The sequence below is a fragment of the Pipistrellus kuhlii genome, unplaced genomic scaffold (genome assembly GCF_014108245.1).
Source record: "Pipistrellus kuhlii isolate mPipKuh1 unplaced genomic scaffold, mPipKuh1.p scaffold_m20_p_4, whole genome shotgun sequence".
NCBI lineage: Eukaryota > Metazoa > Chordata > Mammalia > Chiroptera > Vespertilionidae > Pipistrellus > Pipistrellus kuhlii.
In genome coordinates this window covers 56084810-56110670 of record NW_023425540.1, presented here as the reverse complement: position 1 = coordinate 56110670, position 25861 = coordinate 56084810, and the positions used below count along the sequence as shown (strand labels likewise).

Sequence of the window (25861 nt, the reverse complement as noted above, 5' to 3'; positions counted from 1 at the left end):
TTGAAAGACAACAGATAATGCCTAAAATGTGAAATCAAGAAGTAGCAACATGAGCACGGCGTTTAGGGAAATGGAAGTACAGTAGATCCTCTGGTTATGTCGGAGATCTGTTCCTATGGTGCGAGTAATGCAATTTTCTCCTTAAGACGGAACCCACCTACATCACTCACATGGAGCACATACACAGCCCTAATGAACTGAAAAAAATTTTTAAAAGAAAGGTAATGATTCTTGATCTTCATTTCTGACAAATAAATAATAATAAACATAAAGCACATATGTACACACGTCAAAATGATGGAAAATTTTTTTTAAAATAAATAAGTGGGAGATGGCAACATAACCACGAAACGATGTATGTCGAGTCTGACTGCCCTGCTTATACATTCCAAAATAATCATCTGAAATAACCGAAAATGCTTACTACTTCTTGGAAGGGGTAAACTGGAGAGGGGGAAGAGGAGTTTGCTATTTTTTTTTTTTTAAACAAGCCTTCTGAAAGTTACTTGTTAATTCAAGCCAGATGCATATATAATTTTAATAAAATGAAAGCTAAAAATAAAGAACAAACAAACTTTTACTCAATGATAAATATTTTGACTTTCACACAGCTGATGCTTTGTTTGAATGTCAGGATAAGCATTGATTTTTCTTTAAAAGGGATCAACAATTAATTTGCCTAATATCAACTCAGGCATAGCAGGGAATGTACCACTAAATGTAAATTAGACAGTAATCCTTGCTTCTAAGAAAGTTGTGATCTAGCCAGGAGCTGAGATATGTGAAAATTACCTCAATGGAAGAGAGGATACAATACCTGCCAGGGAGCAGACCCTCCTGAGCCTTTCTGACTCTGCGCTTTCCGTCCGGCCTTGGGCTAATAATACTACTCATGTTTCTAGTGGTCTGGGCCTTGTTTATGATTGGCAGAGAGTTGGCAGAGTAAGAGATCTTACTCTGTTTTCTCCTGGCTTGTTCTGATCAGCATTTTGTGGGGTGGAGTTTACCTAGGAAGATACTTGCAGTTACAGAAATCCTGTAGGCAGGAACGGAATGTCTTCATCAGTAGCTCCATTCCCCCCCACCCAGCCCCTCCTAATTTTGCTCTCAGTTATGGCAGAACAAATGTTTCTTTTTGTTTGTTTGTTTGTTTGGTTGTTTAGTATCTATAGGGCAGAGAATTAAGGTACTAAAAGGTTGTTTGCAATATTTATATGAGAGAGGAACCAGATGCTCTCAGATTTCCCTCCAGACCAGTCTTTTGGGCTAAGACTCTTCTGACTGGAAGGGTGAGAGCCAGGCTTTGGCTCTGTGGCCGAGAAGACTGGCCAAGACAGGGCTGGTGGCTGCTCTGAGGGCAGGGAGCTGGCTCTTTTCAGAGAAAGCAGAGAAGTCAGTATTCACAGTTTTTGCTGAAATTTGTATGTTTGTCATGTGCCTCATTTTTTTGCTGGGCACAGCAGCTCTGTGTTTTAGGTGTTATTTCTTGGCCCTCTCCAGATGAAAAGTGTGGAATCTATTTTAAGTAACATCTTTAAATCTGAGTTTTCCTTACTGATTTGTCTTAAGCTATTGTTTATAAAACCTTGAAGAATTTGCATTAGTTTGGATTCTAAGACTTTCATTATCCGATTTTCAACCAATTTAAAGCAATTGATGTGTGAAAATAAGCTTAATGTGTGGAAATAAACTAACATGTCTCACCTGTTAGAGAAAAATGACATCATGGAAGGTGCAACTGGAAAGTCTTTCCATAGACAGAACTCCAGAGGACTCCTTGGGCTGAGGCTAGATAGGAACCCAGAACAGTTCTGTTTTCACAAACTAGGAAAACCCATCGCTACTGAATTAAAACTCAGTTATTGGATTACATTAAAAAAACTCCAATACACCTGCACCCAAGTCTTTGTTCCTTATGAGAATCCCCCCAAATCTGTCTAAATGTAGGGATTAATGAGCAAACATGGAAAATCATATCAGTTTCTAAGTTTATAATTTTAGATTCAGGGAACAACCAAATAGAAAAATTAAAATCCATTTTATGGTGTAAATGTATTAAAATATATCCAAGTTAAGCCTTCAGGATACTGGAACATACTTCTTTTTATCCATAAACTAATTATCTTTTGCCACAATTATGTTCTGTTTTAATATTATTTAGGAGTTTGGAAAAAATATATTTTAATATGCCAGAGAATGAACAACAAATGTATATCGATATATATATATATAACTTTAAGATTGATGAAGTAATTTCTTTGATGGAGGTAATGTTCAACACCCTTTCCGCTAAGTTGTACAAGTCCTTCGGACATACAGAAGAGCCGCACTAAATCACTGCTAATATCAAAGATATGTGTACAAAGGAAACTGTTTAGTATGTGGGTTACACAGTGCTCTTCTGCAACAAGTCTGTGACCTAGTAGCATACATATGTAGAGCCTGTTCTGATGAACTTAGACATTGAGACTGAAGGATTTTCTGAAGGGCATGATGTAGTTTCTCCGGTGGCCCGAATGAGGAGAGAGCAGGGGGTCAGCCATCCTTTATTCTTTGTTCCACCATTATAACTAGCTTGCCTTTGTGGGGTAAAAGTATGTTTTTATGAAATTATGGCTTATGTCAAATTATTAAGTATTAATTAATGTAGTGTATCTTTCCTTGGAACAGAAATCTGAATGTTACAGAATTCATGCTTGAGGAATTAGAGGTGTTTATTATTTCCATTTTGTCTTAGTGTTTAATTCATCTCTTGGGAGTCAGTGACATCTTTAGGATGCCTTGATGATTATTTCCAATCCTTACTGGGTCATCAAACTTAGTCACCTCAGTGATTTTAACAGTAAAGAGAAGGAAAGCTTGGGGATGGGGCTGTTTCTTCTCCGGGTTGGTATTAATTGGGGAAGAAGCTATGTCTAGGCAGAGGATTTTGAAAATTGATAACGGGTGATTTGTCTGTTCTGAAACACTAGAAAATATACAGTTAAGCCAAATTCAAGCTGAACTGGGGAAATAGACCTAAATATGTTGCAGTTTTTAAAAATTTTATTCCTATTTTTTTCTATAAGCACAGTTAACCATGTTAGATCTATTTTAACTTTCTCACTTACCAGTAAGTTTCTTTAATATAATATAGCTTGAAAATTCCTTACGTTTAAAGTTGTGCATTCTATGAAATATATTCATGCCTTAATAATTTCTATGAGTTCACATCACAAATTTATCTCAGGATACATGTAGTGTATGAAAAAGTGATTTCACATTTGTTATTACTTTTATGTGGATACTTGTGTATAGATTTCTTATTTTGCCTAATTCTTAAATCATTTCTAGTTCTAATTATATCTAGTGATTATAGCTAGATGTTACAGCCAAGGGGATGGGCTAAGTAGGGGTTAGTGGCTTTCAAACTCTGACATGCTTTATTTAGTTTTTTTCTTGTAAAGAAAACAAGGGTAGAGGGAATGGAATAGAATTTCATGAGTGATATTGAAACAACTATTAAATGGTCAGACAGTGCTTCTCAATCCCAAAGGGCTTTTTGAGAGGTGATACTTGATGGTATACTTTAACAAATAGGTAAACATTGGTAAGAGTTTAAAGTAACACCTTTAGTAGGTATGAATAATTTGAAGATAGTCTTCAAGAAATTATTCCACAAGAAATTATTACCATTATAGAAAACCTGCTAATGCACAGAAATGAGGAATTTTTAAAATACCTCCCCCCCCCCCCCTAGAATAAAATGTTCTTTCTGTAATTCACATGACCTGTCTTTTTAAAGAGAAATTTTATATACAGGTTGGGGAAAGCTTTGCCTTTCTACATTAGCTTCAACAATGCTTTGATCATGCAGTAACAGTTTTGAATATTTGTTCTGAGCACGTTTTATTGAAGTTGTAATCTGCGTTTACTTGCTGAACTGATTTATGATTATAGTTCTTTGGGGTTTCATAGATAATTAATACAGAATCCAAGTTAGTCCTTTAGAAAATGTAAAGACTCTACTCAGGGGCCTCCTACCTTCATGGTAGCTTATGCCTTTTCTAAGACCCCCAGTGTAATGGATTTATTTGGATGGTGGTCCAGGTTTGTTATGCATGATAAGAATTTGAGAATTTTTCTATTAGAACATAAGAACAGTAGCAATACTGTTAGTACTAGTTTTGTGAATGAAATGGGGTTTTGTTTTGTTTTCTCTCTGCTGCAAGGGAAATTCGATTTCTATGCTCTCTCAGGGGCCTAGAATTATTTCTGTGACTTTTTACTCTCATATCAAGGCAATACATAGCCTGATATGTGTTTCATGTATCTTTCTATATGTAGTAGAATATTCTTAAATGGTTTTAAATTCTCAGGCATATGTGCACTGACAACTTTCAGATAACAATTGACTGCTGAATCCACACCAAATATATAACTACTAGTGACCCTGTGCAAGGATTCGTGCACATTGAAAGGACATTAATTAGAATTAATTACAGCTTGGCAGAAAACCATATTTGTGCTGACACTGCCCCCGCAACAACATAACCCATGGCCGAAGGTGGAATCATGTAGCCCCACGAGGAAACAGGCTCCCTCCTCTCTAGTTCTGGAGTGTGTCACCCGAGGACCGCCACTACTAAGTCACCACAGCTTGATAGTTCCTGCATTGAGTATTTGCCCCCTGGTGGTCAGTGTACATCATATGTACTGGCCAGACGGTTGGACAGTTACTTAGCCTTTTATATATATTTTAACTTCATCTTAGTAATTTCATTTGTTCTAGAAATTTCAGAAGCAATGTGAAAATTATGTTCTTTCAGAATTCTGCTTTGTCAGAGTTTGTATTTTGTCTTAATAAAAAGCTTGCTGAAGGTGGTTTTATATTCTGATGCTTTTTAATCCTGTCAAGCTCTGTTCTTCAGTCATATTAATATGTTTCCATTCTTGTTTAATTGCTCTGAGTACTCAACACCTAAGCCAGTTTTATATCTGATAAAAAATATCTCAGTTATGAAGTTACAAATATGGGAATAATCTTAAGATTACACTAGTTCAAACAGATGAAACAATGTTTCAAAATGTGACCATATTGATCTCCAGAATGCTTATGACAGTGTATGCTCTCATCAGTAATGGCAGTGAGTTCTCTTTTCTTTATGTCCTAACACTTGTGCAAGAGCTTCTTTAAGATTTAGCAGTTCTCCTGTTAGTCACTCACTGTATAATAAAGATATGGAAAATGGTTAAAGTAATGAAGTAGATCTACAAGCATCAGTATGTCTACATCTCAGCAACATAATGTTGAATGAAAAGATACAAGCAAATTGTAGAAACACACACACACACACACACACACACACACACACACACACTAGAGGCCCGTTGCATAATATTCATGCAAGAATAGGCCCCTGGCTTCACTCCCCGCCACCTGGGAGCCAGCAAGTTCTGCTCCCCACCCCAGCCACCTGGGAGCAGGCAAGTCCCTGCTCCCTGGCCGCCTGGGAGCTGGCAAGTCCTCGCTTCTGTCTGGAGCATCACTCCAGTAGCTCCCCCCTGCTGTTTCCCCTCCCCTCAGCAGGCTTCACACCATTCTGCACCTGCTTATGCAAATTAACCTCCATCTTTGTTGGGTTAATTTGCATACTCTGTCTGATTGGCTATGGGTGTAGCAGAGTGATAGTTACTTTGCATGCTTCTCTTTTATTAGGTAAGATGCTGTTTATATAAAGAACAAAACCTGTAAAACACTTACGTCAGAGTGGTGGAATATTATTTGGCTTTACAAAGGATTTATATAATGTGGGAAAAAGTATGTTATTCATGACAGGGCAGAAAATTATCTATGACTATAACTATAATAAAACAACTGCACCTTGGACGAAAGTACGTTTATAGTTATAATACATATAAATAATATAATAATTAATAGATAATAAAAGTAGAAACTGTGTTTTGCATATTCATAACTGCAAACCTACTCTGCCGACCTCTGTATGTTTACATTGTGCTTCCTTCTGTTGATAGCCTGCTTGTCTCATAGTTTTGCTAGCTTCTTTGGGCTCAGTGTCAAGTAATGTTGTGCATTTTGAAGAGTAGATATTAGACCGTATCAGAATAATAAAATCTGACTGTAGGAGGATTTTATTAAACTGGATTTTGATTCACCTGATAACGGATCAGGCATTTCTTGAGAAGGTGTTATGTATCAATTTCTAAACTGAAGGGATCAGACTTATTTTTCTGTTCTCACTAAATAAGGAAATAGTGAGGCTGAAGACAGTGATCTGTGATTAAACAGATGAAAAGATTTATATTCTTGCCAATAACAAAAGAACTCCAAGTGAGAACAACATTGAGATCTTTTTACCCTGCAGGTTGGCAAAAATAAGTGTGATAATTCCTGGTGGTGGTAAGGGTGTGCAGAAAGGGATCTTCTCTTTCCTGGCAGAGACCAATCAGAGTAGTAATACTGGGAGGCAGTGTCACCAATGTCTCCAGAATTGAAAAGGCACGTATTCTTTGACCCAGGAGTTGCACGTCAAAGAATCATTGTAGATGTTTTCCAAAATATATGCACAAGAGTATTCAATAACAGAACAAAGTAAGCAATAAAACAGAAGATAATTTAAATATACATCAGTATGGAGTTGGTTAAGTAGATTTATGTTTTCACATGATAAAATATTATGCAGCTATTAGGTAATTGAGATAGGCTTTTGCTTATTGATATGGAGGGTCTCCAAGATACTGTAAGTGAAAAAAGAAAGCTGCAGAGCAATGCATCCAGTATATACATTGTATTCAGGGTGCCCCCAGAAAATGTACACACAGCTTAGCAGCTGATAGCTCAATTCTGAAAATGAAATGTGTTTGAATGAAAACTGCCTTTATAATTATTCAAAGTATGTATACATATTTTGGGACACCTTGTATATGCTTATATATAAGTATAAAATTAAAAATAAGAATAACAATTGCATATAGTATACAAAAACCTATTCATTAAACACTTTTGTGTAAGTAGTTGTAAGAAACTTAAGAATCTTTGGGAAGTGAAAGTGAAGAGAAGATGGCTTTTACTTTTCATTTTGTGCCTTTATGTTTCCAAACGAATACCTGTTTACCTAGTATGTTTTTTAATGCCAATAGGGTTTATCTCAGATTTTTCATATCCTCATCCTCTACCCTTATTCATACTTTCATGATAAAAAATAACACTGGCTACAATAAGGAAGCAAGTAAAAATCAGCAAGTGACAGAGTGATTATATAAAACACAGAAACAGTGAAGCTTTGCATGAGCATTGATGGTCACTAAAAAAACACCCGTCAAAATAGGTCATTATTAATAGTTATTTATTGTCTTGTTAGTTTAAAACATGATGTAAAAGGTCAGGACAGTAATAGCTAAAGCCAATTGGCCATTAACTGTGGTAATCATTGACCTTAAAAAGGAGAATTGGTCTTCTAAATGATTTTCTGAAGTTGTTAATAACTGTATTTGAAGATTAGCAGTTATACTGTGATGGTGACAAGCGTGCCAAAAGACATTGGCTCCATTCATATAAAAAATTATGTTTTTAGTGTGTAATTTGCAATAGCATTCATCAAAATTATTCATTCTTTCTAAAAGGAAAAAATTGATTGGTAGCAGTCACAGTGCCAAGGTTAGCATTAATGGTGCTGAAACATCTAAATTTCTTGGCTTTTAAACCTTTTAAAAACCTTTAAAGAGATTTATATGGCTTTTTGGATATGTAACATTTAAAAAAAAAAAGGTCACTTTTTTTTTTTTTTTTTTTTTTTTTTTGTAGCACACAAAAAAAGTAGAAGAGAGTTTTCAGCTTTTCCTAACAATTTTTACAATCTCTTCAATCATTGGGGTTTACTTTTGGGTAAAGGAAAGAAGTTAGTTTTTCTACCCTAAGGTGGTGGCCTCCAGTGTGACTTTCTCTGCACTTACATTTTATTAGTATAGGGAAATGCCTAATTGTGGGCAGGTGACCTCTAATAGCATGTTCCAGATAATATGGGTCACATTATTGTTCTCAGCTCTGCACTGCTCCTCAGGGCATCTTGCTTGGAGGAGGACAGAGTAGATAGCATTTCTAGATCCAGAGTGCAGTGTTCCCTTTCTTTCTGTTTCCATGTAAATTGCTCCCTTTTGCAAGTTTATGTCCTTACGAGGGTAAAGAACAGCCAGCTTCACTGATTGAGTAACTTAACTATAGAATTCTCCTAATTTGTAATTAAATATGCAGGATCCTGTCTAATAAAGAGGGAATATGCTAATTGATTGCCATGCCCTCACAAGATGGTGGTGCCCAGAGTCACAAGATGGCAGCACCCAGTCCCCTCAGCCATCCAGCTGGAGCCCCCCAGTCCCCTCTGCTCTGCAGGGGAAGGCAGTTGGGGGCAGTTGGGCCAGCAGGGTAGGACAGTTGGGGATGATCATGGCAGTGGAGCAGTTGAGTGTCAATCAGGTCGGCAGGGGAGCAGTTAGGGGGCTATGAGGCTGGCAGGCAGAGTGGTTAGGAGAAATCAGGCAGGCAGGCAGGCAAGTGGTTAGGAGCCAGCAGTCCCAGGTCGTGAGAGGGATGTCTGACTGCTGGTTGAAGGATGGGGCCTAAACTGGTAGTCGTACATCCCCTGAGGGACATACCCCGAGGTGTCCCATATTGGAGAGGGTGCAGGCTGGGCTGAGGGATATAACCCCTCCTCGCCCCCATGCACGAATTTCATGCACGGGGCCTCTAGTACTGTTTATAATACCAATTAGATATGCTCCTACAAATTAACATGTTGGAATAGAATAAAGCTATATATTTAGTTGTGTTTGGCCAGATCATAAGTAGAAATCAGCCTTCATTTAAAAAAAATATATTTTATTGATTTTTCACAGAGAGGAAGAGAGAGGGACAGAGAGTTAGAAACATCGATGAGAGAGAAACATCGATCAGCTGTCTCTTGCACACCCCCACTGGGGACGTGCCCACAGCCAAGGTATATGACCTTGACTGGAATCGAACCTGGGGCCATTCAGTCCACAGGCTGACGCTCTATCCACCGAACCAAATCAGTTTCGGTTCAGCCTTCATTTTTAAAAGATGTTTAAAATTTACGTTTACAGATGTTCTATAAGTCAGATGCATTCTTGGCTTGTCTCACACCCTCCTAGCAGGCAAGTGACTAAAATTCTCCTTTCTTAAAGCAGTAACTAACCATTCAGGGTCAAAAAGGGGTTAGATACATTTCTAGGCCAAGAGATCAAGATCATTGTACGCAGCCCAGCAGGTGTGGTTCAGTGGTTGAGCATTGACCTATCAACCAGGTGGTTACTGGTTCTTTAACTGGTCAGGGCACTTACTTGGGTTGCAGGCTTGATCTCCTGGGTGGGAAATGCAGGAAGCAGCCAATTAATGATTTCTCTCATCATTGAGGTTTCTATCTCTCCCTCCCTCACCTTTCCTCTCTGAAATCAGTATAAACAAGTTAAAAAAAAAAAAAAAAGGTTCAGTGTATTCATTTGTTGGTTGAGAAGGGAAAGGAGTGGGAACGGGAGCATTATGATGGGTTGAAACTGGCTTTGGAAATTTTTCAGTCTGTTCCTGCTTGAATGTTTCAATGTCCAGGATAATTTGGAAAATTCAAAAGAAGAAGGAAAGTCTATTGTAGTAATCCATATTTTTATCTTTCCTCTTCCTTCTTATTTCCCAATATCCCAAGACTAGAGGCCTGGTGCATGAAATTTGTGCATGGGGGTGGTGGGGGGGTCTTCTCAGCCCCGCCTGTACCTTCTCCAACCTGGGACCCTCAGGATGGGACCCTAAACCAGCAGTCAGACACTCCTCTCACAATCCTGGACCACTGGCTCCTAATCACTTAACTTCCTGCCTGCCTGATCATAACCTAACTGACATCTCCTTCCCCCCCCCCCCCCCCCCTGCCCCTTAGCCTGGTCACCCTTAACTGCCCCCTGCTGCTGGCCAGTTTGCCTCCAACTGCCCCTTCCTTGCCAGCCTGGTCCATCCTAACTACCTCCCCTGCTGGCCTGGTTGCCTCTAACTGCCCCCCTGCCCACGTAGTCATCTCTTACTACCCTCCCTGCCAGCCTGGTCACCCCCAACTGCCCCCTTCTGCTGGCCTGATTGCCCCTAACTTCCCCCACTGCTGGCCTGGTCACCCCACAAAGCTCCTCTGCTGGCCTGGTTGCCCCATGCAGCCTGCTGTTTAGTTGTTTGGCTGTCCCTCACTAACCTCCCCGCCAGCCTAGTTGCCCCATGCAGCCTGCTTGTTCAGTCATTTGGTTGTCCCTCACTAATCCCCCCTGCCGGCCTAGTCATGGGCAGCCATCTTGTGAGGGTGTGAGGGTTAATTTGCATATTATATCTTTATTATACAGGATGCCTTCTTTTATAATTTCCTTATGTTTTAAGAACTTTCTCTTGTTATTCTCTTAGGGTAAGTCTGCTGGTAACAAATTTTATTTTTTTAATCTAGCTTTCCTATTTTAAAGGCTCTTTTTGCTGGATATTAAATTCTGGTTTGACAGTTCTTTTAGCATTTGAAAAATAAAGCCCCATTTTCATCTGGTGTCTATGATTTCTCATGAGAAATTAGTTTTAATATTGAATTGTTTTTCAAATTACAATTATAGAGGTTTTGCTGCTTTCCTAATACTTTTGTCTTTAGTTTTTAGGAGTTTGATGATGTTATGTCCTGGTATGTATTTGACTGGTTTATCCTGTTTCAGGTACATGCATCTTCTTAAATGTGTGTTTGATTTTTTTAACCAAATTTGAGGAAAACTCTCCCATCTTTTAATGTTAATATCACATTTTTCTTTTTTTTCTTTTTTCTAGTATACTAAAGATATGAATGTTAATTTTTTTGATTTAGTGAACTAGGTGTCTAAGGCTATTGTCATTTCCCCCAGTCAATTTTCTCTGTGTTTTTCAAATTGGGAATTTTCTATAAGTCTGTTGTCAATTTCACTGATTTGTTTCTTTCTTGTCTTCATTCTGCTATTAAAACCATCTAGTGACTTTTTAAAATTTTAGTTGTTTTACTTTTCAATTCTAAATATTCCATTTGTTTTTCTTTATATCTTTCTTTCTTTTTAAAATATATATATTAATTTATTTCAGAGAAGAATGGAGAGGGGAAAGAGATAGAAACATCAATGATGAGAGAGAATCATTGATTGATTGCCTCCTGCATGCCCCCTAGTGGGAACCAATCCATTAACCCAGGTGTGCGCCCCAATTGGAAATTGAACTGTGACCTACTGGTTCATAGGTTGACACTCAACCACTGAGCCACACTGGCTGATCCTTTTATTTATTTACTGAGACTTTCTGTGTTTTTTTAAACTTTGCTTTAAGCATTTCTGTAATTGTTCATTGAAGTATTTTTTATGATGGCTTATTTACCATTTCTGTCAGAAATAAGCCAGACAGATAAAGATAATTATCATGTGATCTCTCTTAAATGTGGAACATAATGAACAAAATAAACTGATGAACAGAATAGATCCAGATGTGGAAGTGTACAATAGACTGTGATGATTCTCAGAAGGAAGAGGAGAGGCAAGGGGAGAGATTAAGACTTTATAGTCATATGGTGCACGAAATTCATGCATAGATAGGGTCCCTAGGCCTGGCCAGCAATCAGGGCCAATCAGGGCCTTCTGGCTGCCAGCTGGGGTCTTCCTTCTGGCTGCTGGCTGGGGCCTTTGTTCACTGGTTGCCAGCTACAGGCCAGGGCCTTCCTTCATTCCACATCACCCCCTGGTGGTCAGCACATATCATAGTGAGTGATAGAATTCCCAGTCTCCCAGTCAAACTCACACGGGGACACTTTGCATATTAGCCTTTTACATATATAGATAGATATGCATAATCTATGGGCACAGACAATAGAGCAGTAAAGAGAGAGGGAGGTCGTGGAGTGAGCTATACGAGTCAAAGCAGGAGAAGGCACATCTGTAATACTTTCAATAATAAAGATAAATTCAAAAAAATAGTAAAGAATTAACTAAAATAAAACTTTCATTCAATATACTTTATTATTCTGCCAAAATTGACAAAGAATATGCCCCCTTTTAACAATTGTGTTACATATAATAGCATGGCTTTCTTTTTGAAGGTTAAGTGTGCAGACCAAACAGACAAGGTCAGGTGGATGACAGATACAGCATCTTACTTCTAATTATTGTAGGTGCCTATGAAAGGAAGTGGGGCTTTATAAGGAATTTGAAATGTAAGAAAGAACATTTGGTGAGCTGTGAATGTATTTGTCTGACATGATGAAAAATGTATAACCTAATTTTAGCTTTTGTTTTTTAATGATAGATTTTCTTGTTTAAATAACATTAAACATGAATATGTAGAAATGTCCTATATCCATACATTAAGATGTTTGTACTCATTTTTTTATTTTTTATAAAGCATGTGATTATTGTCTTGCATTTATGATTAAAACGCAGATTGTTAGGGCTTTATACCTTGGTAAATATTCATTCTGGGAAGCACTTTCTCGTGTTAAAATATTAAAGCCTAATCTGAAATATTTCACAAACACAAGTGACTTTTTGAAGGTTGTGCTCTTCTATGCATTTACTTTGTGCATATTATATACCAGCTTTTCAGGGAGGGATGTGTTCTCTGTTGCTGAATATTATGAATCTACTCATATATTCATGTTAAACACCTTAGTGGGAACCTTATAATCACAGAAAAGAAACTGCTATTCCACTTATTACCCAAGACAGTGTATATTTAGGAGCATGACAAAGCCTACTTTTGGTGTTTATGCCGTGTTGTGCTTTCCAAAGGCTTTTAATAGTAGGGATGTGTTGTCATATCTAAGTGCTGTTAGAATGAAATGATTTCTTAAATTAGAACATTCAAAACACAGTTAATGTACTCTAACAAAATAAAGTTCTTCCTTTTATTACCCATCATTTTAAATCCATTGCAACATACAAGTAAACCTGTTCTGTACAGTTAAACTTGTTTTCCCTGCATTGCCCCTGCCCTGACACATACTTCAGCCTGGTGAACTAACTGTATAGAGCAGAACAGTTTGCATATGTCATTTCCATTTCTAATGGCTTGATGGTAGGTAGGTTGGATACATCATAACAGAGATTTTCACTAAATGCTGATTTTTATTATATTCTAACAAGTATAATGCTAGGAATAAAAGTTAACTGTACAATAATGTCCAAAATGCCAGCCCCAAGGAATTGGGGAAGGAAGTGTATGCACTGGGTAATGGCTGACCTTCATTGAGCACTTTGTATATGGTATGTGCCCAGTACATGGGGTTCTGTTGGAATGCTCACAAGAACCCTATTTTCATACTTTTTTGGATAATAACTTCTTCACAGCTAGTAAGATGTGGAGCTGGATTACAACCCACATCTGAATACAACAGTTTCACGAGTCATATAACCATAATTTTTTGTATGTGATAAATAAAAGGTTTAATATTGCCAATTTGAAATTAGTACAATAATTATATTTAAAATCTTCTTATTCCATATTATGACCAACTAGCCAGTTAAGAAAAGTGTGACAATGGGGCATAGGAGATTCAGAAGAAACATGAGGTAAAGGGAAGGAAAAAATCAGAGGAAGGAGATAAGGTTTCAGGAAATGGCAAGGAGAGAAAGTGTTGGCGGAGGTTGAAAAGGAAGCAGAGAATGGCCAGTTACATAGGTGAGAAAAGAACCATAGGCAGTCTGGAAGACTAAATGAAATTTATCGGATCTGGCTTTCCTCTTGCTTTGTGGATTTCATCCTGCTTTTTGAAATCCTCATTGCTCTTCTACTCTTCAGAGTTCTTCCACTGAGCTTCTGGTACTTGAATTCATTTATGATGAAACTTCATTCGAAGTTATATGATTCATAATCCAAGTTGTGTGTACTATTTCTGTTTTCCCCCCTAGTTTCTTACATAATGCATGATACATTCACACAGTCAAATTTTGGTAAGTGATTTGTTTGGTGCATTTAATTTGGTTATCAATCAAAGCCTTGTGAATTTCTCTCTGTACTCATAGAAATGAATTCTCAATCTTACCATTTATGTTAGTTTAAAGGTTTATTTAGAAATAAAGTTTGATAGCATGCAAGAGACTTGACTTTTAGAGAATTAAGATCCTGCCCCCCCCCCCCCCCCCCCCCGGGATTAACCAAAGAATTTATATGCATTTATGTGTAACACCTGGAAACAGACAGTAGTGCTAGTGCAGGGTAGAGGAAGTCAATGAGGGGAGGGGAAGGGACAGCTGAAATACTTTCAACAATAAAGATAAATTTAAAAAAGATAGCCGAAACTGGTTTGGCTCAGTGGATAGAGTGTCTGTCTGCAGACTGAAGGGTCCCAGGTTCGATTCCCGTCAAGGGCATGTACCTTGGTTGCAGGCACATCCCCGGTAGAGGGTGTGCAGGAGGCAGCTGGTCGATGTTTCATCATTGCTTCTGGCTCTCTATCCCTCTCCCTTCCTCTCAGTAAAAAAACAATAAAATATATTTAAAAAAAGGATATTTTTCCTGTGATAAAGCCAAAGAATAGTATATTTATAAAGAAAGTACTTTATAATTATGTTTATGTGTCTCTTAATTGTCCACAAATTTAATATTCAAAGAGATTCTTTGTATTTTAAGTATAATATTGAGAATTTTATAACGAAAGGAGAACTGGGTTCACAGGTAACCTTGGGCTGGTTACTTTAACGTCTCTGTTTTTAAATTTGTAAAATGGAGAATGCATCTGTTTATCTTAACTGGGTGAATAGACAAATGCAAATGTGTAGTAGAAAACCCTTTGTAAATATAAGTGCTAAATACAGCTATGTCTACATTAGTATATAATATACCAATATATATTAGTATATTACTTTTTAGTTTGCCCCTTTCATTAATTAAAAGATGAGCAGATGCAGGATAGACTAATTCTTCTATTTCATTTAGATTACCCCAATATTGAATTTCAATAAACTGAAGTGGTATTAGTCAAAGAAACTTAGGGGAGGAAAGTGGTCTTATCATAGATCTTTTTAATAGGGACAGATATCTATGCCATTAATACTGTCTTTCCCTTTGACAGTACTTTAATATATTGATATAATTTATAAATATCTTTTTAGCAACCAATCTTCCTTTTCTAATCTCAGACCAGTATTAAGAAAGACAGAATGAGCAAAAAATCAGAAAGGTCAAATAAGCAATCAAATTATCAAATTTGTCATTGGTCACGAATGGAATTTTAGACTTTTAGGAAAATGATTAGTTATTAATTGTAATGCCCTGGTTGACAAGGTTTTATTTTTAAAAAAATCATGGTAAATTTTTAATGTGATTTTGAAATTACTTTGTTGGATTATTATCTCCATAAAAACTACGAGTAGTTTATTTTTCGTATTGTCTTACATGAACATTTTTGCCGAAATGATAATAGTAATATGGCTATTATTTTAAAAAGAGCCTTAACTTTTAGAGATATACCGAAATATGTACTGATAAATATGATTTTCTTTTATTCTTTATTGTTTAAAGTATTATATGAGTCTCCATTTCCCCCCTGTTAACCTTTCCCCATGAGCCCCAGCCTCTAGCATGCCATCACCTCCATACTGTCTATGTCCGTTGATTATGCTCATATGCATGCATACAAGTCCTTTGGTTGATCTCTTATCTCCTACCCCCTACCTTCCCTCATAGGTTAGTCAGTCTATTCAATGCTTGTTTTTGTTCATTAGTTTATGTTGTTTATTATATTCCACAAATGAGTGCAATCATGTGATATTTATCTTTCTCTGACTGGCTTATTTTGCTTATCATAATGCTCTCCAGTTCCATTCATGCTGTTGCAAATGGTAAAAATTCCTTCTTTTTTTGAGAAATGGAAAAGTGTAGTATAGATGTACCATAGTTATTTACATACCATAGTTTTTTAATCCACTCATTTACTGATGGGCACTTAGGCTGTTTCCAAATCTTAGCTATTGTAGTAAATTGTGCTGTTATGAACATAGGATGCACATATCCTTTCTGATTGGTGTTCCTAGTTTCTTGGGATATATTCCTAGAAGTGGGATTACTGGGTCAAGCGGAAGTTCCATTTTTAGTTTTTTGAGGAAACTTTATAATGTTCTCCACAGTGGTTGCACCAGTCTGCATTCCCACCAGCAGTGCAAGAGATTTCCTTTTTCTCCGCATCCTCGCCAACACTTGTCATTTGTTGATTTGTTGACGATAGCCTTTCAGTCAGGTTTGAGATGGTACCTCATTTTTGTTTTGATTTTCATCTCTTGGATGATTAGTGACTTTGAACATGTTTTCAAATGTCTCTTGGCCCTCTGTACGTCCTCTTTCAAAAAGTGTGTATTTAGGTCCTTTGCCTACTTTTTAAAAAATATATATATTTTATTGATTTTTTACAGAGAGGAAGAGAGAGGGATAGAGAGTTAGAAACATTGATGAGAGAAGAATCATTGATCAGCTGCCTCTTGCACACCCCCTACTGGGATGTGCCCACAACCAAGGTATGTGCCCTCGACTGGAATCGAACCCAGGATCCTTCAGTCCACAGGCTGACGCTCTATCCACTGAGCCAAACCAGTCTTGGCCCTTTACCAACTTTTTAATTGGATTGTTTATCTTCCTTTTGTTAAGTTGTATGAGTTCCCTATACATTTTGGAGATTAAATTCTTATCACAGAAAGCATTGGCAAATATGTTCTCCCATGTAGTGGGCTTTCTTGTTGTTTGTTGATGGATTCTTTTGCTGTGCAGAAGCTTTTTAAAAAAAATATTTTATTGATTTTTTTACACAGAGGAAGGGAGAGAGAGAGTTAAAAACATCGATGAGAGAGAAACATCAATCAGCTGCCTCCTGCACACCCCCTACTGGGGATGTGCCCGCAGCCAAGGTACGTGCTCTTGACGGGAATCGAACCTGGGACTCTCCACTCCGCAGGCTGAGGCTCTATTCACTGAGCAACACCGGTTTTGGCTGTGCAGAAGCTTTTTACTTTGATGTAGTTCCATTTGCTTATTTTTTCCCTTACTTTCCATTGCCCTAAGTGCTATATCGGTAAAAATATTGCTATGACAAATGTCCGCTATTTTTTTGCCTATACATTCTTCTAAGATTTTTATGGTTTCCCATCTTATTGTTTAAATCCTTTATCATTTTGAGTTTATATTTTGTGTATGGTATAAATTGGTGGTCTAGTTTCATTTTTTTTACATGTATCTGTCCAATTTTCCCAACACCATTTATTGAAGGGACTGTCTTGACTCCCTTGTATGCTCTTGCCTCCTTTGTCAAATATTAATTGTGCATAATGGCTTGAGTCAAATTCTGAGTTCTCTGTTCCATTCCATTCGTCTAATTATATGTTTTTGTGCCAGTACCAGGCAGCTTTGAGAATAGTGGCTTTGTAGTATAGTTTGATATCTGGTATTGTAATCCCTCCAATTTTGTTCTTCTTTCTCAAGATTGCTGCAGCTATCTGGAGTCTTTTTTTTTTTTTTTTTTAATTTCAGATGAATTTTTGGAGAGTTTTTTCTAGGTCTTTGAAATATGCTGTTGGTATTTTAATGGGGATTGCATTGAATCTATAGGTTGCTTTGGATAGTATGGACATTATAATGATGTTGATTCTACTAACCCAGTAAATTCTTCCATTTGTTTATGTCTTCCTCTATCTCTTTTTTCAGCGTACTGTAATTTTCTGATTACAGGTCTTTTACCTCCGTGATTAAATTTATTCCTAGGTATCTAATGCTTTTGTTGCTATGGTAAATGTAAATGTGATGTTTTATAAGTGGATGGGGCTATTGCTGAAACAAGATTGGCAGTAGTAGTAATTAGTAATCATTGTAATTAGTACTTATTAAAGCTAGATGAATGGTAAATGGGGATTTATTTTTACTATTTTTGTCTACTTTTGTATATTTTTAAAAATGTTCATAATACAAAGCTAAACAAATTAAATGTAACTGCTTTGTTAAATTTCAGATTTAGTTAATGAAATAATTATACTAACTTAAAGTCAAATTAATGAATATGAATTCTTAAATAATTACTGTTTTTCTTATGATATATAGTAGGAATGTTTATTATACTGTCTACTAAAATGATAAGAGGCATGTAATTGAATGTTTGGGAAAATCGACTTTGTAATAATTGAGTATAATTTTTTGCTTATTTCCATGTGAGCTATGTAATTATGGCATATATAGAAAGTAAAAATTCATTGACTACTGCAAATGACTATATTAATATAGGATCACACTTGTGTTGTTTAGTATTTGCTCTTTTCATTAGATTGTAAGTTCTATAAGGGTAGTCTGAATCATTGTATGTAACACAATATTTGGCACATAAAGTGTACTCAATAAATACAGGTGTCTGACTATGGTTTAAAAGAAAATTATTTATGTCTACATAATCTTCTTTTAGATTTCTTTAAAAAATTTACTAAAGATATAACATTATTACTGAAATGATTCATAAAGCAAATTCATACCAAGTATTTGTCTCCATATTTAATTATTTTATATAACAAGTAATCATTTGTTTTGTGTTTTTGTAATACTATTTCAAATGTGAAGTCTTTTTAGTGCATTAATTGTAAGGTACATAGTATACCCTGTCAAAAATATAATACAGAAGAGCAAAGGAATGTGAAAATGAAAAAAAAAACACAACACCACACCTTACATTAGCTTTTAAATAGTTGCATAAATAAATGGAGAAATTTTATGGTGTTCCACTTTTAAAACTCTAATAATGGTGTAGCTACTAGGTAGGTAAATAAAATTCCTTCTACTTGGTATTTTTAGCATCATAGTACTTCACATGTTCTTTGTCAGCTGTCTGGTGAGGGTGCTTACTGAATGTGGCCCGTGGCTAGGCCTTACTGAGGTGCTCCTGGGTGACCTGCTGCAGGCATAGCCTCCTGGCCACTCTTTAGCTGCCCTGTGTGTGCCTGCTGGACTTTGAAGTTAGTATTTCCTTCATCACCCTTCTTTTGGGGCCTTTAGCGAATAGCTTCAGCAGTTAAAGGCTTGAAGTATGTTAGAACTCAAGGGACCTGATAATTTTTAAAGCTCGTTCTCATATTACCAATAAAAAAAGACTCATTATATGAAGTCACAACCAGTCTGCCTGGCTTTCAACCCTCCATAATCAGGTTCCTCTTCAACCTCGGTTTTAGATCTAGTCAGAAGGCCTTGGCAAAACGAACTGAACTAAATTGGGATGCAATGATCAGTCTCAGATATTCCCAGAAATGTTACTAGTGGATGTGGGAGCCAGACCCGGTCACATCCCAACCTGTAGCCTCTGCTCTTGGAGTCAGGGACTGCCTTTATGCTTGCACTGCACCAGTGTTTAACATGTGTTATGCATGTAGTAAGTGCCCAAATATTTGTTGAATGAAAGGGAGTTAAGAGACTTTCAACCGAGTGAAATAGCCCTTCAATACACACATCATATATGTGACATTTTAATTTAATTTTATTTTTAAAGACATTGCTGGCTCAGTGGACTGGATACCCAATGCTGGGGTCACAGCTCTTCTGTTTTCCTGACCCACTATCCCGTTCATGTGGTTGACACCTGCTACATGTCAGAGGGGATACTTAGACAACTGAACTCGGTTCCATCTGAGTTTAGAATCCATATGGCTTCTCTAGTCTGGTGAATCTCACTGAAATGAAATACCTGGAAATGTTTTTGCTCTTTGGTTACAAAGCTCAGTTAGAACCTAGCTTAAGCAGGTTTCTTTATGCTGGCTTTATTTTACATCCAGAAGGTGAGGACACCCTAAAGGCCCGCTGACCACTCTGACTGCAAGACATGAAAAAAGTAATCAAAGGCTAGTATTCCTCCTGGAAAATCCCCTAGGAAGCAGGTTTGCTATGCCCTTGGTCTCTGTTGCTTTGCTCTTTTTTCTTGGAGGTGGAAAGAAGGCCTTGAATTGGTCTGAGAATTGGAGTGACATCAGTTAGTATCTCCACTAATTTTCTCACATTAATTTTTCAGTTCACTCCAGAATCAAAATGCTGTTTTTGCTTTCTTTCAAAATCATGCTCTTACCTACATGAATCCATTTATCTCATTCTTAGCTTCTTTGTGCCATTTGGAACCAGTAAGATCAAAATTTAAATTTTCTTGGCAGAGCTAAAGATCTTATATGCAGAACCCATAGACAGACAACAGTGTGGTGAAGGCCAGAGGAGGATGGGTGGAGGCTGGGTGGGCAAAAGTTGGGGAAACAGGGGACATCTATAAGAGTGTCAAATAAAAAAAAAGATCTATTTTCAGTATTGAACCAACAAATCATTGACGTGCATCAAGACTGTACTTCACCTGCTCTAACCTGTGTGGCTCAGTTGGTTGAGCATTGTTCCATGCATTAAGAGGTTGCCAATTTGATTCCTGGTCAGTACACATGCCTGTGTGTGCCTCTGTCCCCATTAGGGGATGTGCAGGAGGCAGGCAATTGATGTTTTTCTCTCTCTTCCTCTCTCTTCCCCTATCTCTCTAAAAATCAATAAAAATCAATTTATTAAAAAAAAACAAAAACCACTCACACTCACACACTCGCACACAAGACAATACTTCATCCACTTGTTCATTTTTATTTTGGAAGTTCCTGTTGTTGTCAGGCCCTGTGCCAGGTATGGGGCTAGAGTGGTGAATGAGATGGATGGGGAGACCGTCACATGGTGAACAAGGAGAGAAAATTGTAAGATGAAATGAGATGGGAGAGACAGGGAAGTCAGATCATGTAGGGCCTTTAGATTATAGGAGTTTGGATTTCACCCTTAAGATAATTAGTACCATGGGAAGATTTTTAAGAGCAGACTGACATGATCTGATTTACACTCCTTGAAAGATTACTGTGGCTTGATGGATGGAGAATAGATTTGTGAGGTCAAGAGTATCAGAAAGAGGGCCAGTGTGCAGGCTATTGAAGGAGTCCATGAAAAGGAGACATATCTTGGCTGAGAGTCAGGAAGGTGCATTTTTAATTTATCAGTGGCACCTTTAGTATTTAGTATGCTAAAGCATACTTTTAAGGGCGGAATTAATCTTTTATCAGATGTACTATGGATGCTGTTGGTTTTGTTATTTTAGGAAAATGCTCTTGTGTTGTTTTAGAATTAATGCTATTCACATACCTTTACTTTTCAATATATATCCAGAATGTATGAGTCACCAGTAGTAAAGCTAATGCAAAAGAGATGTAAGTTGCTACTCTTTGAAAAACTAACAGAAGTGTTCAACTTGATTTTAGCTTGACTATGAGGAAAGTGAATATGAAATTAAGTGTATGATAGTGAATATTTGGATTTTTATAAGCTACAACTTTGTGGAACAGTGAAGAAAATGTTAGCACATAATAAGATCATTTTATACATGGAAACTTTTTAGAGGTGGGGGGAGACAAAAAGGAATTTCATCCTGCCCTTTGTTTAAATATATCAGGGCCTGGTACAAATGCCAAAAGCTGTCAGTGTAACTTCTTTACAGCACTGAGGCCTCAACTTTCACATGGCTAAGAGTCATTCAGGGGCTTGTTAAAAATACAGATTCTTGGGCTTCACCCCTTTGGCTCTGAGTTTTTAATAAATTTCTTGGGATTCTAATAGGTATTGCATTAGTCAGCGTTCTCCAGAGAAATAGAATCAGTATGAGATGTGTGTGTGTGTGTGTGTGTGTGTGTGTGTGTGTGTCTGTCAGTCTGTGTGTGTATGTGTGTAGATAAATTAATGTAAGGAATTGGTTTGTGATTATGGAGGCTAAGAAGGTCCCAAATCTGCAGTTGGTAATCTGAGACACATGAAAGTTGATAGTATGCTAGAGGCCCAGTGCATGAAATTCATGCCTGTGCCCTCTCGCAGTCCAGGAAAGTTGGAGGATGCCACAGAGGCTGGAAAGGCTCCTGTTACCACTACTGTGTTCACCAGCCTGTGAGCCTGGCTTCTGGCTGATTGGTGCTCCCCCAGTGGGAGCACACTGACCACCAGGGGGAAGCTCCTGCTTTGAGCATCTGCTCCCTGGTGGTCAGTGCATGTCATAGCGACTGGTTGCTCTGCCCTTTGGTCAATTTGCATATTAGCCTTGTATTGTATAGGATAGTATAGTTCTAGTCTGAGAACAAAGGCTTAAGACATGGGAGAGCTGATGGTGTAAGTTCCAGTACAACTTTGAGTCTGAGGGTAGGAAATCTATGTCCCAGGTCTGAGAAAGCCAGAGAGAGAGAGAACAAATTCCTTCTTATTCAGTCTTTTGTTCCATTAAATGGGTTGGATAAGAGACCCTCACCCACATTAGGAAGGGCATTCTTGCTTTACTCTGTCTTCAAATGTTAATCTCATCCAGAAATACTCTTACAGAAACGCCAAATATCTGGGTACCTATTGGCATTGTCAAGTTGATGTGTAAAATCAACCATTATACCATCCAAATGGGAAAAATCTGAAGCAGTGAGGAGCAAAACTAGATTTCTTGGAAGAAACACTGGAAGGGAGAAAAACACCTTATAAACAGATCATTGTTGCACTTTAGGAACCAATTGTAAAGTGGGTGTTTTTTTTTTTTTATAGTGATAACATTTTATTCACTCTTTTGAATAAAATCTTTCTTTTTAATTTTTAAAAATCAAAAAAAATTTTTTTTACATATGTGTCCTTAAAGTTTTAATTATAAAAAAATGCCCAGCTGAAACTAGTTTGGCTCAGTGGATAGAGCCTCAGCCTGCAGACTGAAGGGTCCCAGGTTTGATTCCTGTCAAGGGTATGTACCCTGTTGTGGGCACATCCCCAGTGGGGGGGTGTGCAGGAGGCAGCTGATCGATATTTCTCTCTCATTGATGTTTCTAACTCTCTATCCCTCTCTCTTCCTCTCTGTAAAGAATCAATAAAAATATATTTTAAAAAAATGCCCAGACTAGGCAAATCCATAGACAGAAAGTTTCCAGGCAGTCGGGGGGCAGCAGGTGGAAGAGGGGAGTGATGGCCAATAGAGCCATGGGGTTTCCTTTTCCAGTGATGAACGTGTTTTGAAATTTTATATTGGTGATGGCTGCACAACCTTGTGAATATACTAAAAACCACTGAGTGGTAACCTTTGAAAAGCTGAATTTTTATAGTATGTGAATTATATGTCAATAAAAATATGTAGTGAGAGAGAGATGAAGAAGTGGAGGTAGATGGTGTCGACATCTTAGAGATGTTTTCTATGAAGTGGAAAAACGGTATGGTAGAAGAGGTGTGGGATGGAGGGAGTATTTCAAAAGCCCACAGGAAATGCTTCAGCGTGCATGCAAACTGATTCCAACGATCTAATGGCGAGGGAAGTAGGAATGGTGCAGGCTGGGCAGAGGGAATCTGAAATGCATTGGAATGCCCCTGGGTAACCTGCTTCCCATCTCTTCCCCAGGTGACAGACCAGTCCGTGAAAGCCTTTGCCGAGCACTGTCCGGAGCTTCAGTATGTGGGCTTCATGGGCTGCTCAGTAACTTCTAAAGGAGTCATTCACCTAACTAAGGTAGGTGCCCTGCTACTTCCCCTTAGGGCTTCCAATGTCATTGATAAAGGCACTGAATGAGAAATAGGTCATTATAAAAGCATGCTATTGTTTGATAAAGTTAAAACCAGTGTAACAGGCAACAACGTCAACCAGGGGTCCTCAAACTTTTTAAAGTGGGGGCCAGATCACGGTCCCTCAGAGAGCTGGAGGGCTGGACTATATGAACTACTAATTCCTACTGTAACACCTCGGCTGCGCTCACTGCCCAAAAAACCTGGCGGGCAGGATCAGACTCCTCTGCGGGCCGCATGTGGCCCGTGGGCCGTAGTTTGAAGACGCCTGGATCCCATCCTTTCTAAAATGGCTCTTTTATTTTTTTTAAATAAGCAGCTTACTTTTTTGCTTTTTTATTGCTAATAAGTGAAATATACTGAGTGGCCAGATTATTATGATCCCTGAATGCATAATAATCTGGCCACTCAGTGTATATCCTATATAATAAGAGGCTAATATGTAAATTGTCCCCTCAACCAGAATTTCCACCAGCAGGTAGGCCAGCCAAGCGCCCATGTCCCCTCCCCCTGGCCAGGCTGGCCGGACCCCACCCATGCATGTATTCATGCACCAGGCCTCTAGTATATGTACACATACACTGAGTGGCCAGATTATTATACGTTCAGAGATCATAATTGGCCACTCAGTATATATGCATGAAATAAACTGATATATGTGACAAGAATTATTTAAATGCTAACAATAATGTATTGCATTTAGAAGGTGTTTTGGTTGAAGTTTGAAGTGTTCATATGTCATTAGGTCCTCTAAACATTTGGCTTTTAAGAAGGGAATGTGGTCACTGAGTTTGTAAGGTGAAAGAGAGGCGGATGTATATAGAAAAGTAACCTTATAGCTTTCGCATACACCAAATATATGAAATCTCGTATTTTAGCACTGATGGAAATGCTAGTGCCTTTGTAATCTTGCACTTTCATGCCATCTCTTCTGCTTCCCAGAGCTCCAAAATAATTAACAGTTAATTCTTACATGTAATGAGAAAAACTGGTTACTATAAAATTTACCTTTGTATTGTATGAAATTGTCACTACATAGGTTTTAACTGTTTTATATAGTACTTAGGAGAATGAATGAGTCTTGCCTTTTCCAGTTAAAAGCTGAGATTCAGTTCACTACTGTTAGAAAACAGGTGTATTAGCAGCAAAAGGCTGACATAAAAGAGGTAAGATCCCATGTTAGTTTGGGGTTGGTCTCTTTAAGCTTACAGTTTAGCAGTAAATAATGTTTTCTTTTTTCCTTTCTAGGAAAAGAGCAACTTTTTAAAAATTACCTAGGACTGTAGCAATAAAGCACAGTGGCTAGGAGCCTGAGCTCTGTTGCCAGCTTGGGCTTGAAGCTCAGTTCTGCCACTTATTAGCTAAGCAAAAAATAAGTAAATAATTTTTCAGGGTGTTAATTGAAGTAATAAATGCGAGGTGCTTGCCTCTGTATCGAGATTGCAATAAGTGCTAAGTAAATGTTAGTTACTAATATGTATTAGCGTATGTGCTATGATACCTAAATTGCTGGAAAATCAAAGTAAACTTTGAGAGAAAAAAATCAAATCTCTGTTCTAGTCTAGTATATCTAAAACAGAGGCTGTGATAGTCCTGTGTCTTAAGTGACTGAGCAGCTTTAATTGTATTTTGAGGATCAGAACCTGAAGCCAATGGAGAGAGAGGATGGGCACCTTATTCTCAGTTATTGCTCTATGATATCATCTTAGTATAACCATGTGTAACCGTAATTTTTATTCATTTCCTGTAACCATGCCTGCACATCTTAGTAGATGAATGTTTTTCTAATCACATCTTTGCTGTTGATAGTGTAGAGTAGAAGTGCCTTAGATGAGCAGATGGTGCACAGGTGTCACAGTGACCGTATGTGGGAATTTCCATCACAGAACGTGTGCTCACTGAAAGCAAAGCAAGACTTACTGGGTCAGTGAGTGCTTCTCTGAGCATTCTGAGGTTAGCCAAAAAGTATGGTACACTGGTACATAAAAGATCAGAATTATTCTCTGACAAAATAGCAGCTACAGCACATGCCTGCACTGGATTAGATGGTGGAAACATGGGGACCCATATTTGGGAAGAAGTGATGAGAACTTTTATGGTCTTTTATTTAACGGTTGAGGATGTTAGTGGTAGAATTTAATCTCCTCTATCACAGGTATGGTTGTTGTTTTTTATTTTTTTATTGCAATGTACCTATTTATAAACATAAAATATCTCCATCTTGCTCTTCCTTCTACT

General features: G+C 37.7%; 1 protein-coding gene across 11 annotated transcripts in view; it reads left to right on the top strand.

The window, feature by feature from the left end:
• Window positions 1–25861, top strand: part of FBXL17 (F-box and leucine rich repeat protein 17) — a 415427-nt gene that overhangs the window by 90368 nt on the left and 299198 nt on the right. For all 11 annotated transcript variants that reach the window (XR_006739799.1, XM_036410707.2, XM_036410706.2 and 8 more), the window contains one exon: window positions 23463–23570. Coding sequence is in view for 10 of the 11 variants with exons in the window: in XM_036410707.2 (XP_036266600.1) it covers window positions 23463–23570 (108 nt within the window). In the remaining variant the exon portion in view is untranslated. The remainder of the gene's footprint in view (window positions 1–23462; window positions 23571–25861) is intronic.